At 49.6% G+C, this 18,751-nt stretch overlaps 1 protein-coding gene across 1 annotated transcript in view; it reads left to right on the top strand.

The window, feature by feature from the left end:
• The window catches only part of Cad87A (cadherin 87A), a 168,432-nt gene that overhangs the window by 50,357 nt on the left and 99,324 nt on the right, over positions 1-18,751 (top strand). The window contains exon 2 of the mRNA XM_025300681.1: positions 4,253-4,308. Within this exon, the coding sequence (XP_025156466.1) occupies positions 4,253-4,308 (56 nt within the window). The remainder of the gene's footprint in view (positions 1-4,252; positions 4,309-18,751) is intronic.

The raw sequence follows: 18,751 nt of genomic DNA, 5'->3' as shown, positions 1-18,751 counted from the left end.
CTCTCTCTTTCTCTCTTTCTCTCTCCCCTAACCATCGTTTAATCGCGCCTCTCACCTTGACTTTGACAGCATGACTCTCGCTCGAGAAATCGGAAAGCGGATACCAGCGACGTCACGTCAACGTCGCGACGGAATCGCAAGAAGAATCGCAGCTTGTGAACTTGTGATCTTTCAGTTTTCCTTCGCGTCACATTTCTCGAAACGCTACGCTCGGCGAAGCAAAAGCTCTCGTCAAGGTGGGCCGTTGGATTTTTGCAAAGTCGCCTCGTAACAACTCGCACGTCGAGAGCGAACTCGACGGTCCTTTCTCGCGGTAACTCGCGCGACAACCGGCGACAACAGAGCGGAATTCTCCCCCTCGTCGGAGAACGCTGCGCCGGCGGAATTCGCCGACCGCCGCCACCGCGCGTCAACACGCGAAGCCGATAATGTCGCCAATTAACCCACCCAAGACTGCGCCGCCGCCATCGCGGATCGCCAGCCGCATTGAGCGCTGATGGCTCTATGTAACCGGCGCGGTTTTATGTAACGGGCATGTACATACCGATGGTCAGCCCGAATGGCGAATGTCAGCCGGGCCGCGGCGATCGCCGCGGTGGCAAGATTATCGCTTGTAATTCCGTCAGCTGCACAGTTCTCCCCGAGCTGTTTCCCCCGCTAGCGCGTCGTTAGCGACGCGGGGGTGGAAATCGCGGAAAAATGCAACGTGTAGCGAGAGCGCGAAGGCACGTGAGAACTCGAGCGAAACATTGTTAGGGCCGTCCTTACGAAGCGTGTAAAGTCTCGTCCACAATAGATGATTTAAGTTTTAAGAAACTGACCGCAATTGTAGTCGAATATTCTTCTTAACATTGTCCGTTGACTGATCAATTTCTTAAGACTTAAGGCTTAAAGTGCCAATTTAAGTTGTAATTTCTATAGCCTTAAGTAAATCGGGCAATTCCCAACATGTTGGATAAGCACTTTGAACCTTAAGCATTAAGGAACTGACCAATCGCAATCAAAGTTAAGGAGGAATATTCGGCTGTAATTGGTCAAGTTCTTAAAGCTTAAAGCATCTATTGTAGACTAAGCCTTAAGCCCCGACAAGGCTCAAAGTAGGATGCTCTAAAGAGGGATGCTTCATTATCGCTACATCAGGCTTAGAGATGGATCTTTCAAGGAAAGCTTAGATTTTACTAAATAAGGCTTTGATAGGGGAAACTGGATAGGAGCCTTGGAAAGATTTATTAGAGGTGCCTTAGATTTAATAAATAAGGCTTTGATAGAGAAAGCTGAGAAGGGCCTTGGAAGAATTTTTTAGAGATGCCTTAGATTTTGTGAAATATAATAACGCTTTAACATGGAAAACTGATGTAGGCCTTGGAAGGATCTTCTAAGGATGCTCTAGATATAAAAAATCAAGTTTTGTTATAGACAATTAATAAGATCTGAAGCGTGCGATAAAATTGTCATAGTTCAGTATTGTTTTAGTAAGTACGCTCTTTCTTTTAAAGACTTTTTAGTTATACCGCGATTAAAAACAAATTTTATATCAGTTTTATTAGTTGCCATATTCATTAGTCATTTCCAAGGATCTTTCTAGCATCGCCTTCGTTTTGAAATGCAGCAAACTCTAATAAAAAGCAATAGCATGATTTTTATGTGTAAAGAACGTTATATTTTATTATAAAGTTGCTTCTCGAATAAAAAGTTTTTGTTGTATACTGACAAGGTTATAAAGAAATAAGGAGGTTACAGTCTAAATTTCTTGGAATGTAAAGAACGAATATTTTTATTCAAGCAATAATAAAAATATTTTCTTACAAGGCTCTATTAATATTGCCTTATAAGGACCCGTTAAATCATTTGTTACACACTCTGTAGAGTCCTTTCTTCCTATCCGTACTAGGGCTCGATGAATGATGTCAGGGAAAAATAATCAGACCCTTACCAAAGAGCTCTATTAATTTTTCCACTCGGAGCGGAGGAATTTTTCGACTCGCCGCGCTTTGGCGAGTTGGACGTATGCGTGCAATTTTTGGAACGGTCGGAAGATAACGCCGCGGCCATTGCAGATTACCTCGTCCCGGCTCCGTGACTAATTCGTCGAATTGTGCAAAGAGAAAAAAAAAAGAGAGACCCAGCGTCGCGCGCGCAGTATCGAGGCCCGTGGCCAATGAATTCACGTTTATTTCGAAGCCGCAATCTCGGCCTTCGGCCGAGATATTCGCCATTTCGACCCAATTTTATTAGAGTTCCGAATTTACGGTCGAGGTCACGCTCTTACTTATTCGATTAAACATGGTAATTCCGTCGATGGAAAATCGAGTTCGTCCGTCGGTTTACAAGCGGCCGATATTTACGGCGGCATGAAAAATTGGCGCGCGCGCCGTCGTTGCAAACAACCGCACTGCGGCCGCGCTCGCGTCTCGTCACCGGAATGTCACTGTTCGTTGGGAATTTCATTTCTGACCGAAGCGAGCGCGCGCGAGAGACCGCTCCAGATATTCCGGCGCAATATAATCCGCTTTTTAATGCGGTTATCTAGCCATCTATCCGTTGATTCGTTTATCCCGTATCGCTCGTAAAACCATCAGCGCGCGCAGGTATGCGCGCAGGTGCGCCAACGCGCTCGTGGAAAAGTCGAAACGGCACACTTGATGCGCGTCGCGAAATTCCGCGCGGGCGTCGGTGTAATATTAATTGCAATTTCGCCGCTAATTCACTACTCAAACTAGATTATCCGCGCCGGCCATCGAATTACCGTCGTTTCGATAAACAACACACACACACACACACACACACACACACACACACACACGTGTCGCGATCTCATCAATTTATTGACGCGACGTTAAAATCACGCGACGTCGGCCCTCGTCGGAACCCGCTATGGAACAATTGAAATTTAGAAGTCGGCGGGGGGGGGACATTCGGAAATTGCGCGATCTTCGTGCACACCGTGTCCTCTCGTCTCAAGAGTGTTAATGTTTGCACCTCGGGCACTGCGAGGTCTACCGTTGCAAAATTTACCTCATTCGCCTGTCGCCTCGGCGGAGGAAGAGAAGCGAAGGATTTTTCATCGGGACATTTCGATGGGTGGTGAGAAATGCGCGATGAATTTAGAGGCGCGACTGTGCGCGGCTCTTCCCGGTGTCTAAAATCTAGCGTTTTTTAACGAGATAAAATGCACGCTATGTGACAATCGGGAGCAATCTATACGAGAGGGGGAAAAAATAAAAACACGCAAAGGGAAAAAGAGTTGCATCGATTCCCACGCGAGAGAGAGAGAGAGAGAGAGAGAGAGAGAGAGAGAGAGAGAGCCGCGAGCGAGAGCGACCGAACGAATTAAGCGCACCGGCGCATATTGGGACCAGATGACATTCTTTGGTTGAAAATTCTCTAGAGACCTGAATCTCCAACCGATCATCGACACCAATGGATGAAGTCCGAAGAGGATCTATCTCGCAAAAATAAAAAAAAAATTTTTTTCTCGAATTACTAGCCCCAAAAGGGGAAAAATGATCGTTAAACGCGAGAAGCTTGTGAAATACTCATTATTCGACACTTATTTCTATCTAACAGCGTATTCAGCGGATTGACACTATAAAACCAATCAGCAGACACCTCGAGATTTATCGATCTTGAAGCAGAAACCCATTAAGCCAAAACGCCCAAATACGCCCAAAATACCAAACCATCAAATATAGACCCGTTAAGCACAAAACCGAGGGATTTGGAGTCTTAAGCCCGTCGTCAACTTAGGAATCTATCAATCCGAGAACTTTGTAGCTCGTGGATGCACGAAGCCGTATATATTAAGAGAGCCCCAAATAGTCCAAGAACCCAATCCTAGCCATAGAGCTCGAGAACCTCGAGAATAATACTCGACGTTGAATATTCAGTTGTAAAACATTAAGTTCGAGCCTCGAAACTTTTCAGACAAACCCTCTAAACCCATGAACCCTGAAGCGATAATTTGTTCAAAATCTCGGCCAGACAGATCTCTTTGGAATTTCTTCAGGATCAACCCTCATCCGTTGGTGTCGATGATCGGTTGGAAATTCAGGTCTCTAGAGGAATTTCGAACCAAAAAATGTCATCTGGCCCCACTATGCGGCGACGCGAGAGATTCATTCGCGTAATCGCGCGGGCCCGATAACAGGGCCAGATCGAAATCGAGCGTTATCTCGTTCTCGATCCGCCTGGCCTCCCGACTGGCCAATCGGAAGCTCCATCGATTATCACCGGCGTCTTCCTCTGCTTGCAGGTTACCGAGGAAGCGAGCAACTCTGTTGGTGATTTGTCTTCTGCTTACTTGCACGGGTAAGTGTCTTCCGCATGATATCGCTACCGCTTCAAGCCGCTCGCGCGCTGGATTTATACAGTCGTATGTCTTATTCCCGAACCGTGCCTCGACCGCAACTCGAAGCCCGCTGTCCTGTTCCGCAGCTTTTCTCCGTTTGTCCGCTTCCGCCGCGAAACACCGGCAGGTTTGGCATTTGCGGCAAATATCGCTGCATTGCTCGCCGTTGTTGCTCGTCTGTTGGAGCAACAGCGAGACTCCACACAGCTGGTCGGAGAAACGACTGTAATTTTCGCGAAACTAGTCACTTTTTGCCCACAGCGCGACAGCGACAGTCCGACAAGCCGGACAAAGATGGAACGCCCGCGGCGCGGCGCGGCGCGGCCGGATATTCTTTTCCAGTGAGCGCTCGGCCGAAACGCGATTCTTCATAAGCTCGCCACGCGTCGAAGGCCGAAGAGAATTTTATTTGATTCCGCCGTTAGACACCGAGTTATTGTACGTCGCTCTCGGTGTGGCCGTGTACTCGTTTAAATTGTTGCGGCAAAGTGCGATCGTCGAGAGCGGCAGAGCAGAGAGAGAAAGAGAGAGAGAGAGAGAGAAATTATTTATTTTCCACATATTAAATAACATCTTTCGTGTAGCGGCTCTATTTCATCTTCTAGAGAATGTAAAAAAACGAAGGATGTTGCTTAAATCGCGTTTGCTAATATTCATTTGTCAATTTCTCAATAATCACAATCACAAATCGACGTTCTCGCTGACTTGGTTGAGAAAAAATTGTATTAAAATTAAACAAATCTTTGTTCGAATACGACTGTGAATAAATTTGTTCAAATTAAGCGACTAATTTCTAAAACGAAATACAGAGGTTCTCTCTGAATGTGAACTTTCTTCTTGAATTTTACAATTTTACAAAATAATTGCTTAATTTAAATAAATGTATTCACACAGTCGTATTCGAACAAAGATTTGTTCAATTTTAATACAATTTTTTCTCAATGGTGGATACGATCGATGGCCGCGAATCTGAAATAAGTTTGACGAGGATACGCAGGATGTGCACCGAGCGTTCTTTTAACTATCGTCCCGATGCGGACGTCGCCAATCGAGGAGAGAGGGAACGGTCTTCTCACTAAATATTAATAATAACAACAACAACTTTGTACGCGTATTATTAGCGCAATTTTTTAGCTAGGGCAACAACACGAGGAGACACAGTTGACGCCGGAAGTGACAGCGATTTTAGCGAGATTAGCCATCCTTCTCTCTCCCAGCGTGTGGCTCGAGAACGTTAAGATCCCGGCTCGCTCGGTAAGAATGTTCGCGAAGGCGACGTCATCGCTGGTATTATTGTAAATCACGTCGGCAGAGTTACGCTCGAGCGAAGGGACGGCGATTTAGATATCTCGTTGTCGTGAACGTGATCGAAGGCGGCGAGTATCCTGGCAATACGCGAGGGACGGTTAGGCGCCACCGGTGGTGCGCCGGGACGGAGGGAAGGCGTTTCCTCCTTCCGGCGAGGAACAGGAAGCTTCTAGCGAACTACCTCTCTGCCCTGCCTTTCTCTCTCTCTCTCTCTCTCTCTCTCTCTCTCTCTCTCTCTCTCTCTCTCTCCTTTCCCGTTTTTCCCCGTTTTCCTATCCGTCTTGCCTTTCCTCCTGCTCCTCCTCCTCCTTCTCCTTCTCCCGCTTCCCCCCTCATCTTCCCCCCTCATCTTCGTATCTCGACGAACCCGAGAAATGGTTTCTCGCGAAGGAAACGCGCCGCACACAGCTTTTCCTTTTCTAACGTCTTTTCATCATCCCTTCTCTTACCCGTCTCCTCCTTCTCCTCCCCCTCTATTTCTCTCTTTCTTTCTCTTTAGGTTACAAATATATGTTGCAACTAACGTTGATTGCAGGTAATTTAGCAAAGCACCGCGCGCTTATTTCGTCCGCATCGCGCGAGCTCGACTTCTGTCTCCCTCCCCTCTCTCGCAAGTCATCTTGGCCTCATCCGCTAAATTTCTAGATATTATATTTAACTTTATTATGCGCCCGCTCACCCTTCCCCCCAGGTCCTTTTTTTACCGGACATCTATCCGCGTGCGTGCCGTTTTCTCCGCGCGGCATTTCGCGCGACTATTTTCATTTATCGTTTCAGCTCACTCGTTCGGGAGGACTAATTTGGTCTCGTGACGCGGAACGAATGGCACCTCCTTCTTTTCGCTCCTCTCTCTCTCTCCTCATTTCCGAGCTATAATGCAATTCATCCAGCTTGCTCTTATTCACTTCTCCGCTCACTCATATAACGTTCTTCGTGTGTCGCTGCTCCCTGCGTATTCGCCTTTTATAACCCCTGCTTCTGCTCTTTATATTTCCACCCCGTTTCCTCCTTCCTCCTCTTCCCCCCTCTCGCCCTCTCTCTGTCTCTCTCCCTCTCTCTCTCTCTCCTTCTCTCACATCTCTTCATCTAACGCGCGCTGCTCGTCGTAAATCCATTGCGGCGTACTCCGCCCCCCCCCCCTCGCGTCTCTCACTTCCTCCGTTTCTTGCTCTCGGTGAGCCGGGTATTTATTATTTGCGCGCGTTCCGCGTTTGCATTTTTAAGGCGTTATTCCGACTTCTTTATTAACCGCCGTAGTTTGTTTGAACGTTGCCCCGACTCGGCCCCGCTCGCCTCGTCGGCGATGAGGTTTTCTCGCGAAAGAGACGCCGGCCGAGCCATCGCCGCGCTAAACGCGTTTGCGCTCACGCACTCAATGCTTCACTTGTCTTGGGCGAACGATCATTTCCATCGCTTCAGTCTTGCATTTCCGCGTATTACAAAATGTTCCCCCGAAGCCCCGGCGGGTCCTCGCCGAGCGAGGCAATGTACAGGCAATGTATAACAGCAACATACAGGTCAGTATGACGGGTTGCTTGCCCCTATTCGGATGATAATGCAGAGGTTGCCGAAAGGGTCACTCGTTGACTTTACTGATAATGATATTTGCAGTGTTCCCAGTTATGACAAATCCAACTAACTTTGCAGCGTGATCATTGCGATAATTTATCGACCGTTTAAACCGACAGGAGCCGAGCCTTATTGAATTAAAGAGATGTTTCAAAAAATGGAAGACTGAGAATGGTAAATATTACGGAATGAAGCGGAATAAACAAGAGTAGTACTTAAAGGGATGAATAATAACACGACACATTTCCTGGTTTTGCATAATTTCTCAATTGTTCTCTCACGTTGAAAAGTTCGATAGAAATTGGAGATTAGAAAGAACGATAGAAAAACATTTAAAAGTCTTGCATGCTGTATTTCATGTATGTTTCTGCAAAAGATCGCTTCTACAAAAAGTATGAATGGACTTGAAATGCGGCATAAATATTGGTTGTAATTTAATCGACCGCAACTATCAAGCGATATATTTTCGGTACATTATAGTCTTGTATCTTGGCATCAAAAATAGAGCCTTTTACAGTCTATAGGGCTATTATAGTCTTGTATCTTTTATCGAAAATAGGGGCCTGTTTTTCGAAATTTTTCGCAGCTTGATGGTTGCGGTCGATTAAATTGCAACCAATATGTATATTGGCGTTTGTAGTCTATTCACACTTTTGCAGAAGCGATTTTTTGTGGAAACATGCATGAAACATAATATATAAGACTTTTAAATATTTCTGTATCGTTCTTCCTAATCTCCAATTTCTATCGAGTTTTCCAACGTGAGAAAACAATTAAGAAATTATGCGAAACCAAGAAATATGTTGTATTATTTATCTCTTTAAATATCACTCTTATTTATTCTGCTTTATTCCGTAATATTTATTTCTCAGTTTCATTGTTCAAACATCTGTTTTAATTCAACGACTCCTCGACTCCTATCGGTAAACGGTCGATAAACTGTCATAACGAACATGTTGCAAAGTTAGTTGCATTTGTCCTAACTGGGGGAACACGGCAAATATCATTATCAACAAAATCAACGAGTGACTTTCTCGGAAACCTCTGCATTAACCCGGCGTCATTGAGGCTGAGTCATGGCGTTTTTAAAGCCATTAAATATTTCATCAAATCACCTGTACGTAAGAGACTACTGTTCCATAAAAGTTACTAGCTTTGCGAAACCAGAATTGACACCGCGAGGGTGGACCAAACAATAATCGGAATCATGACCCGCCCCAACGTGCGTGTAACATTTTACCACCACAATGACGCCGGGTTAATACGGACAGGCAACCCGTCATACTGTATGTCTATATGTCTATATGTTACACTCTGTACAAAAAAACTCTCTCGCGAATCAATCGTAACAACCGAGCACGTCCGCGAGAAGCACCCCCGAGTGGCCGGCGGATCGCGCGTCACCGCGGCGGCGAAGGGGTTGAAACTGTCACGGCTCGCTACTTTCGTCGCGAGCCACATTTCGCGCCGAGAAGGGGATTTATTACCTTCGTCCCGAGGAAAAGGTGAAACTTTCCGGCTCGCGCCAAACTCTCTCTCTCTCTCTCTCTCTCTCTCTCTTTCCTCTCTCTTTCCGCCTCGCAATCCCCGCATCGTCGCTCACGATCATTGACTGGCGGGGAACGAGTCGCGAGGAAGCGAGCGGCCGATCTCGTCCAGGTCGGTCGGCTCATCGAAGGGGTCGCGCGATTGATCATTCCGCGGCTAACGTCGGAGCAGTTACAAATACACGTAATCAATCGCGCCCTAATGGCGCGGCGGTCGCCCGATTGCAGAGGCGAACCTCGCCTCTCTCGCGCGCGCGCGCAGAAAGTATCCGCCTGAGTGTGCATTAATCATTCAGCGCGTCTGTTCATGCGCCGCGACGTGGCCGCTCCGGTTCGATCGCGGGTCCGATCGCTCGCGATATCGTTTTCCGATGCGCGGTAGAGGCGGACAGAGAGAGAGAGAGAGAGAGAGAGAGAGAGAGAGAGAGAGAGGGGGGGGGGGGCCGGCAGAGAGAGCCGTTACGAGTTAATCCCGTAAGTTCTCATTTTCGGCCAGTTTAAACATCGGACATCGGACGCGCGATATTATCAACCCGATTTTCAGCAGGTTCCCCCCCTTTTTTCCCCTTTCTTCCTTTCAATCGCCAATTCGATCAATAGCGCGCTCGTGTGCGCCGCTGACGACGAATACAGGACTGGTACGAGAACGAGGGATCAAATTCGAGTCGGCCACGGGACGAGAGTGAAACGTGGTTGCTGGTGAGAAGGGGGGTGGGGAGGGAGAGGGGGCTACACACTGGCTACGAAAAGTGTGCGATATTGCGACGAGGTTCGACACTGACAAAAAATTGTAAGTCGAGAGAGCGCGACTTTGCATGCGGTTTCGCCCTCAAGATGGTCTCAACGCTCGTTTCTCGGCGCCATTCGGGACGCAGACTAGGGCGAAGGGGGGGGGCGGCGGAGGAGGTTCATCGAGACAGCCGCCTAGTCTTTGAATAATTTCCATGAGATAACGTTCCCTTGAGTTGGACATCGGCCGGGTTGCGAATTGCATCGAGAAGAAAGCGCTCGAGTTGTGCTGTGCAGCAGCAAGAACGCACATTCGGGCACGAGACGCTCGCGAATTAGCGACGACACGGCCTCGCTAATTAGCACGTTTGCCAGGGGGAGCCCCCTCGATCAGCCGGCGTCGTCGTCGTCGCCGCGTCGTTATCATCATCGCCGGCATTGTTGCCCGGCATTTCTCAGCGCGCGCGCTTCCACCGGGACTCATTCACGGCCCAACTGTTAAACATGGCGCCAATGAGCCAGAGCAACGAGTTTCCGATAACGCCGGACGCAGCCGACCGAATTAACGGATAATGTGTTCCACGCTCAATAATACGCGACATTCGCCCCCGCTCAATTCCGGCGATCCTCGATCGCACCCCCTGCGGGCGCTGCTTTTTTCCTCCGCGATTCTCTCGCTGTATTTCCGACTCGCTCGCTCGGACGACTCTCCTCGCTCCGACTCTCTTTCTCGGACGCAGCGACGGTTATTTTATCGAACAGAGATACGGTTGCTAAATTGCTCAGAGAACAATCGACGAAACTCGCGAAATCAAATTCGACGTGATACTTCGATATTTTTCATACCACTCCGCGAGGCGAGACAAGAGGAGGCACGCGATGCGTTATAATTCGAGAAACGGAGTCGCGAAATGAAAATGGCGATTTCCAATCCACCACCCATCGTCTCGCGGTAAAACGACTGCGGGCGGAGCGCCGCTTATCCTTCTTGAGCAGTCAGATAGCTCAGTGGTCTAGAGCAGTCGCCCGGCAAGCGAAAGACCCGGGTTCGATTCCCGGTCTAGCGACTACCGCGCTCTCGATATTTTTCTCTCCTCGGAACGAAAAATGAGATGCAGGTCCCGAACGCACGGCGTGTCCCGTCGCCACCTAGTACGCCCTCCTTCTTTCATGGTACTGGCAGCAAATTGCCAGTAATCCGAGTCCGCGTATGGTCCGTCAGTTAGCGGGCGACGGGCGAGAGAGACTGACGTATTTCGATGCGCTCACGTTGGAAATTCGCTAACGAGGGGTCCTTTGATTGGTATGAAACTCTTGGCCGGTTCCCTTGTTTGTTAATGCCGAACACACACACGCGTGCATTCGCCGTCCCGGAGTCGTCCGCGCGAACGGAAGCAGTCGTGTCGCGATTACGTAGTAGCGGCGCGGCAGGGGGGAGCGGGGGGAGGGGCTCCTCTCTCGGGGTCGCGAGCCGGCACGAAGCCGATGGCGATATTATTGAAACTGATACTCGAGTTATTGGAACAATGCAGGTGACACGTATGAGTCTCGATAACATCGCATCAAGATCCGGCGCAATTGTGCGATGACGCTGATGACCGGCGACCGCAGTCTTTCCCTTTCCGCGTGTCGATCACGCAAATCGCCGGGGAGCATGTATCACGTTTTACCTCACAGAGGGCCGGTTGTTCCAACTTCTTGGCAAATTAGCCGATTAGTTAAATCATGTATTTATCTTTGTTTTTACTTCGGTTTAATCCTTCTGAAAAATACGTGCCTTGAAGGCACGTATTTTTTCAGAAAATCCGAATCACATGAAAATTTATATACGGGGATTTCTGGGGTCGCTGATGACGAATCCGTTATCAGATTTTCGAGATTCAAGATGGCGGACGCAAAAAAATCACGATAATTTCGGTGACAATGGGTATTGTGGGATTTTTGGAGTCGCTGATTACACGAATCCGTTGTCAGATTTTCAAAATTAAAGATAGCAAATTCAAGATGGTGGCCAAAAAAGAGAAAACTTCGATAATCTTGACAAGGATTTGTATCAGGTCACTTTTCACCTCAGATTTGTAGTCGAAAACCTGAAAAAAAACTAACCGGAAGATAATGTCAGGTAAATATGTTAAAATTCCATGACCCGCCAACTTGAATCTGCAATCTTGAACAATGAATTTTGGACCTCAGCTTCGATCAACGAGCTGAAAAACTAATCAGAGTACAAGTTTAGCTAATTTAATAAAAATTCTATGATCCGCCATCTTGAATCCGCCATTTTGGAGAATTAATTTTGGTATTTGGACTTCAGATTTGTAATCAGCGACCCAAAAAGTCGCCAAATCTTGATTTTGAGCAAAAAGTTCACTCATAGTTCGTGGAAAATGATTTTTTTCTGTAAAAATCTTCTGTAAAAATCTGTATTTTTCACACTTTATTTATTTATAATAAATGGACAACTTATGCAAAATACTTTTCAACCTTTCATGTGTGTTCTCACACAGAGAGAACGATTTAGTTGAATCTAACAGATGCTTATTTAGAATAGTCGAAATAAATTTGTTGATTGATCGAACAAAATTTTGTTCGACGCAACAAAAACATTTCGTTGGAACTAAGCTGCAACCACATATTTTTGTTGCGTCAGACGAAACTTCGTTCGATCGATCAAAAAATTTATCTGGACTATTCCGAATAAGCATTTGTTAAATTCAACTAAATCGTTCTCTCTCTCTCTCTCTCTCTCTCTCTCTGTGCATATCATGCATAAGAAGCTAAAAAATGCAAAAAACCCAGACATGCAGAATCCCTCAAATATGAAATATTTCATGAAACTGTGATGAATAAATAGGCGGTAAGTATACTTACCACTATGCCTCAAAGGGTTAAACGAAGACAGACGTATGACTCAACTGTCAGTTAACTTACCAACGAGTTGGAACAACCTGCTTCTTGCTAAGTTAACCGACAGTTAAATCGTACGTTTGTCTTTGTTCTTTCCCTTCAATTTAAACGAAGACAGATATATGATTTAACTTTTACCAAGGAGTTGGAAGAACCAGCCGCCACACTCACGCCGATCGACTTTCAGGCGAGAAGCGCGCGATGTTTCCGGAACGTTTCAGCTGTTTCAAGCGTGTTCCAGCGTTCCCCTCTACACTCGGCGGACATCTTTTTATTCGGGAAGAGCTCGCGCGAGAACATCGAGCGTGCCTCTTCCCGCTCCTGCTGTCATCAATCAAGCCCCGCAGCGGCGGCGGCGGCGGCGGCGGCGGGGGAGGGGTTCCTCAAGTTCCACGCGCGGTCGGCCGAGTAACCGGAGGAATAATGCGCGCACAGACCCGAGATTCAATTCGCCGGGGCTCGTTACTTCTCAGCGCCGACCGGCGGAAGAAACACGCGGCCGGGTCGTAATGGGAATCGGGGATAGCCGCAAGAACCGTCGCAAGTAGAGGCCCGCCGAAGCGATCGGTGTAACCGTGCCATTTCTCTCTCTCTCCCTCTCACTCCCCCCTCCCTCCACCTCCGCGCGCGAGACCCAGGGTTAGATACTTTATCCGTCGTTAACCAGCACTCGGCGCCGCGCGAGCGTTGCTGAAGACGACGTTATCGCACAAAGCGCACGCGATGCGCCACTCGCACGCGCCATCGTTCCGGAAGCGATCCATCATATTTTGTATATATCCGACGCACCGTTTCCCTCCTCCACCTACCCCCTCCGGCAGCCCTGTGCCGCCGCCCGCGCGCGCGCGTTAAACCTCGGTAATCCTCGGCTCGTTATCCGCCGCTATTAGTTTTCCTTGACGTTTCTCTCTTTGTCCGAAGAAAAAGCGGGCTAAAGCCGGCGGGACAACGCCGCATTACTTTTAAACAAAAATGAGGTGGACTCTCTCTCTCTCTCTCTCTCTCTCTCTCCGGCTTACGGACGCTTGGGATGAGCGGGCGGGAGGGGGGGGGGAAGGCGGTCCGCTTAAAAACGGAATCTCGCGCGACTCTCGCGCGAGCTGATGGGGAAGAAAAAAAAGCCAGGCGGGCGCGGGCGGCTCTGCGTAGCTTCGGAGATTCGAATCTTCCGGTTTGCTCCCGCGGATAAAACCGTGTAACTTTTCTATTAAGATGGCGAAAAATTAGCCGGACGCGACGAGCCGACGCACAGTGGGACCGGATGACATTCTTTGGTTGAAAATTCTCTAGAGACCTGAATTTCCGACCGATCATCGACACCGTGGATGAGGTTGATTCCGAATAAATTTCGAAGAGATCTGTCTTGCCAAAATTAAAAGAACAAATTTTTTGTCTCGAATTACCAGCCCCGAAAGAGGAAAAATTATCGTTGAACGCGAGGAACTTGTGAAATACTCATTATTCGACACTCATTTCTATCTAACAGCGTATTCAGCGGATTGAAACTATGAAACCAATCAGCGGACACCTCGAGATTTATCGATCTTGAAGCAGAAACTCATTAACCCAAAACTCATATGCCCGAAATACCAAAACATCAAATATAAATCCGTTAAGCACAAAACCGAGGGATTTCAATCCTTAATTCTTTCTTAATGCCGGCTGAAATGATGAGCTTTGAAATTCTGAGTTTTCTAAAAAGTGATCATAAGTTCTGGGGTCTCGCATTTAGTATCCATGGGCACGAACCCATCGAGGTCGAACCTAAGACACTGTGACCTTAAACGATAAACTTTTCAGACACACCCTAAATCCACGAACCCTGAATGGATAATAATTCTTTCAAAATTTCACCTAGACACATCTCTTTGGAATTTATTCAGGATCAACCTTATCCATCGGTGTCGATCGTCGATTAGAAATTCAGGTCACTGGAAAGAATTTTCAAGCAAAAAATGTCATCTGGCCCCACTGTGCGACGACGTGGACCGTTTGTCGACTATTATCGACAATTATCGTCGGCGACTCGCTCGTCCGCGAACTGCTCGCCGAGATGACGCGGTCTCTCCGAACTGACCCCGACGATGCTTTTTCGCGCTGCAGTCACAGACGGATAAATAAAAAGAGAGACGGACAAATTCCAGCGCGAGGAACGGGGGCAGGCACGCTACCCGCATCTCGGGAAATTCCGTTGCGCGCTATTTGAATCGCGCAATCCGGGCGCAAAGGATGCTTCTCTCGTTTTGCCGCGTTGCGTTCTGCACTTACCGATAACTGGCATCAGTACGGGTGCGAAACTTTCCGCCGGAGACGTTGCCGGAGTGGAAACGTCTGTGACTGTAAATTACAGCCCGGAGCTTCTCTCTCTCTCTCTCTCTCTCTCCGATACGTCAAATGCCGTCAGCTGTAATTTCAGCAGCGTACGAAGAAACTCTCTCCGTCTCCGTCCTAACGACAGCGACGAGACAAAGTGACAAAGTCCCGATCTGTGTGTCGCCGCGTCTGTGCGCAATTTTATTTTGTCGCGGAAATTCCGTGACGAGAGGGGATAGGGAGAGAGAGAGAGGGAGGGGGCAAAGCGAGGGGGAGGAAGGAGGGTGGAGTGGAGCGCGCGAGATGCGAGCGTGTCGTGTGTCATAATTACCGGCGCGCCGCAACTTTTGTCACGGTTGTTCTAATTTCGAGGCATTAATAACTTCTTTTTAGCGGCCGCGGCGAGAGCGCGCGCGGCTGGATTTCACGTTAACCCCGTTTTTTTCGGACACGTACAGCCGTTAGAGGCGTGCGCGCGCGCGCGCGCGTGCCGCAGCTCGTCCTTGAAGGGACAAGCGGCTATTTATTCAGCGCGCCGCGCGCGGTCTCGGAAGTTAATCCGCGGCGACCTCACTTTATTTCTCCTCGGCGTGCAGCGGCTTTTTCAAAAGGGACTCGCGCGCGAGAAAGCGTAAGTACGGAGGGAGTCACCTCGCCTTGCCGTTCCTGACTTTATTAAAAAATTGCTTCGCGCTCTCGCCGTGCCGGCCCGGCCTGGACCGAAAGAGAGAGAGAGAGAGAGAGAGAGAACGAGTGCGCCACCTCCGCGGAGTGCGATGAGTTATTGGAACGTGGGGAGCACGTTGGGGGAAACTTGCGGTAACTGTCAGGTCGCCGTGGATTTGTTCGTTTTTTCTTGTTTTATTAAATTCTGACTTGCGGCAGAGATTATCCACTTGGGTATTCGAAGAGGAAATGTGACAAGAGCTCGCCAGACGCTTGAAAAGACACCCCCCAAGCCGATGTATCTAACTCGATTTGAATTTTCTTGGAAGCGTTCCGAGACTCCGTTCGAAAATTCACTTCGCCCCCAACCTCATCCGCCGGCAATGAGCCCAATTATTCCCCTCGAATAATAACGTCGATTCAATCGTCGAGTCGCTTCGCCCGCGCGCCTCCGCACGTCCGTCTTGCTATTTTCCTCTCCTACGTCCTAAATCAAGCAAAAAGATCGCCGCCTCGTGTTCCTCTCTCTCTCTGGCTCATTCGCTCTCTCACTCGCTCCCACACGTGCGCGCGATCGAGATGGCTCTCTCTCTCTCTCTCTCTCGTGCCTCGTGCCACCAACGCCATCTAGTTTTAAACTTTAATCTTCGGCTACGAAGCGGCCGATGCTCGAGAGAGAGAGAGAGAGAGAGAGAGAGAGAGTTTGGGACTTCAGGCTGAAATATGATATCTGCCCTCTCACGAGGCCTGTCGAGCGGAAACGACCTCAGTTTCATTCCAGCCGCGATCGGCCAAAGACTTTGTCCAAGTTTCGACGGCGCTTAACGCGAGAAGACACACCGCCGTGAGCCGAGTCTCCTCTGGACACACTCTCGCGCGTCGCCGATGTTGCACAGTGCGCGGAGACGATCGATGCATCCGGGCTCGGTAGCCTAGCCGAGCCGAGCCTCGGCTAGCCCCGCGCGCGCGCGCGCGAAACTACCGCGTCGTGAATTAACGCGGCCGACGCGTCTAATCACAGCGGACGCGGCCGAGTCGTGTTGTTCGCGCGACACACCGTGAAAAATAAATTACTCGCTCTCCGCGGTGGCGAGCTGCCGGCTTCAAAGTGCCGCTGCGGTCATTCCATTTGCGCCGACCTGAGACCGCGCTTAAAGAGAGAGAGAGAGAGAGAGAGAGAGAGGAAAGACGCGGAAGAACGTCTATCCTTTTCTCTCTCTCTCTCTCTCTCTCTCTCTCTCTCTCTTGCAGCCGCTGCCCGTGTCTGCTTACCCCGATAACGACTAGCAGCGCGCTAGTAGCCGAAGGCTGGGTAATTATCCGCCAGAGGAGGGCTTTATCTCTCGCACTGCAGACGCGTGTTCGCGACGTAGCGCGTCTGACGTCGCGTCACCCCGCCCGGGTAATCGCCCGGGCTAAACTTGTGTGTTCGCGATCACTCTCTCTGCTTCCTTGCAACGACGTCCTTCCGTCGATCCGCTATTCCTCGCGGCAGCCAAGCTGCCGCGAATTCGTTCGCGAGAGCGCGACGGCAGCGCAACAGCGCGCGACTTTTGGGCTCTCCTCTCGAGCATTCTCGCACTGGCAGAAATTTCAGCAACTTTTGCCACGGTGTATCGAAAATCCAGCCCGCTCCAGCACGATCGAGGAATCTCCGCGGTATAGTCGCGGAGTCGAGAGTTCGGCTTGAAACAAGAAGAGGGGAGAAATATCCGGCGCCGGGTGCGGCGGGTGCAGAAACGCGCTCGTTTCACGGTTTAATTCGGCCGAGACGCGTCCGCTCGGAGAGCGACACAAAGCCGCGCGAGAATTCAGGCGGACGCGCGATTCTTTCCGCGCTTGCAAAACGCCGCAATTCGAGTCGCGGCTGCACGAGGAGAGCGCGAGAGGAAACAAGAGTCTCATCCCGTCCATCCTTTCTTCCTCCCCCCCCCCGCCTCGTCCCTCCTCCCTTTCTCCATGTCCAGCCGAGTGGTCGCGGCCGGAGTCTCCATTGAAAGCGCCGTTGAAAAGAGCCAATATTCCGCTCGGTCGCCCCGCGCGGACTTCGATTCATCGGGGGAATTCAATCAGCGCCAGTTGCCGGAAACCTCAAGTAATTTGCGCGCGCGGCGCACTCACCGGCCTACCCGGACGCGGCCGGCGCGAATGCGACCTCCTCGTCTTCGTCGCGCCACCAGCGGACCGCCGTCGCTCTGCGTGCATTCATCGCAGGTGCGTGCGTGCGTCATGTACGCGCATACACACACACACACACACACACACACACACACACACACACACACACACACACACACACACATATACATACACACACGTGTGCGCGCCCGCGCCTGTATAGCCGGCTGAGTGACCGCGATCTCGCGCTTGGGAGACCAAGCCAACCATTGTTGTACGCGCCTGCCAGGGACGTATCGAGAATGCCTGGCCAGCGGGCGACCGCCGGTCGCGCCGGGAGACGAACCGCGCTCGCGGCTGCTGCTGCTGCTGCTGCTGCTGTTATCAATCAAGTCTCCGGCAAGCGGAGCGCGCTAGATTATATGTACCGGGGCTGCGCGGCAGAGGGCGGCGGCGGGGAAGGGGGTAAGATTGAACAGTGCAACCGGGCCCCGGTATAGAAAGTATCAGTTTTTCAACGTCGTTTACACGCAGCCGGCCGGTCCTCTCGAGCGCGCGCGATCGTTAACGATGCTTGTGTGCATTGGGCGAGAGAATATTATATATATATATATATATATATATATATATATATATATATATATATAGACTTTTTCCCCGCTTCGTATAAATTCCTTTCGGATTCGCCGCGCTTCTTGGCAGCGATAGGAATCGACCGTCGGCAGAATTTATCTCGCTGAGGAACGTGGTGAATTCTTTAGCAGCTGACTCTCTCTCTCTCTCTCTCTCTCTCTCTCTCTCTCTCTCCTCTCTCTCTCTCTCTCTCTCTCTCTCTCTCTCTCTCTCTCTCTCTCTCTCTCTCTCTCTCTCTCTCTCTCTCTCTCTCTCTCTCTCTCTCTCTCTCTCTCTCTCTCTCTCTCTCTCTCTCTATCTATCTATTTCTCTCTCTCTCTCTCTCTCTCTCTCTCTCTCTTTCTCTCTCTCTCTCTCTCTCTCTCTCTCTCTCTCTCTTCGGCCCTCGCCAGAGCTCCCCCCGGCCGCCGGGGAGAGTTGTAAATTTTTCAGCGGCAGACTCTTCAGTCGGTGAAATATAAATGGCACGTATAAACCGGGAGGATAATCAATTAAGGCAGAATGTTGATGATGTTCGTCGGTTGCGCGGAGAGCTTCTGCCGTGCTAATTCGTCGTTGATGAAATTGCGAGTGCACGGGGTTTCCTCCTCGAGCAGGAAGCGTGCGCATCGCT

This window comes from Harpegnathos saltator, unplaced genomic scaffold, assembly GCF_003227715.2.
Source record: "Harpegnathos saltator strain DR-91 unplaced genomic scaffold, Hsal_v8.6 scaffold38, whole genome shotgun sequence".
Lineage (NCBI taxonomy): Eukaryota > Metazoa > Arthropoda > Insecta > Hymenoptera > Formicidae > Harpegnathos > Harpegnathos saltator.
This window is presented reverse-complemented; position numbering and strand designations above follow the sequence as displayed.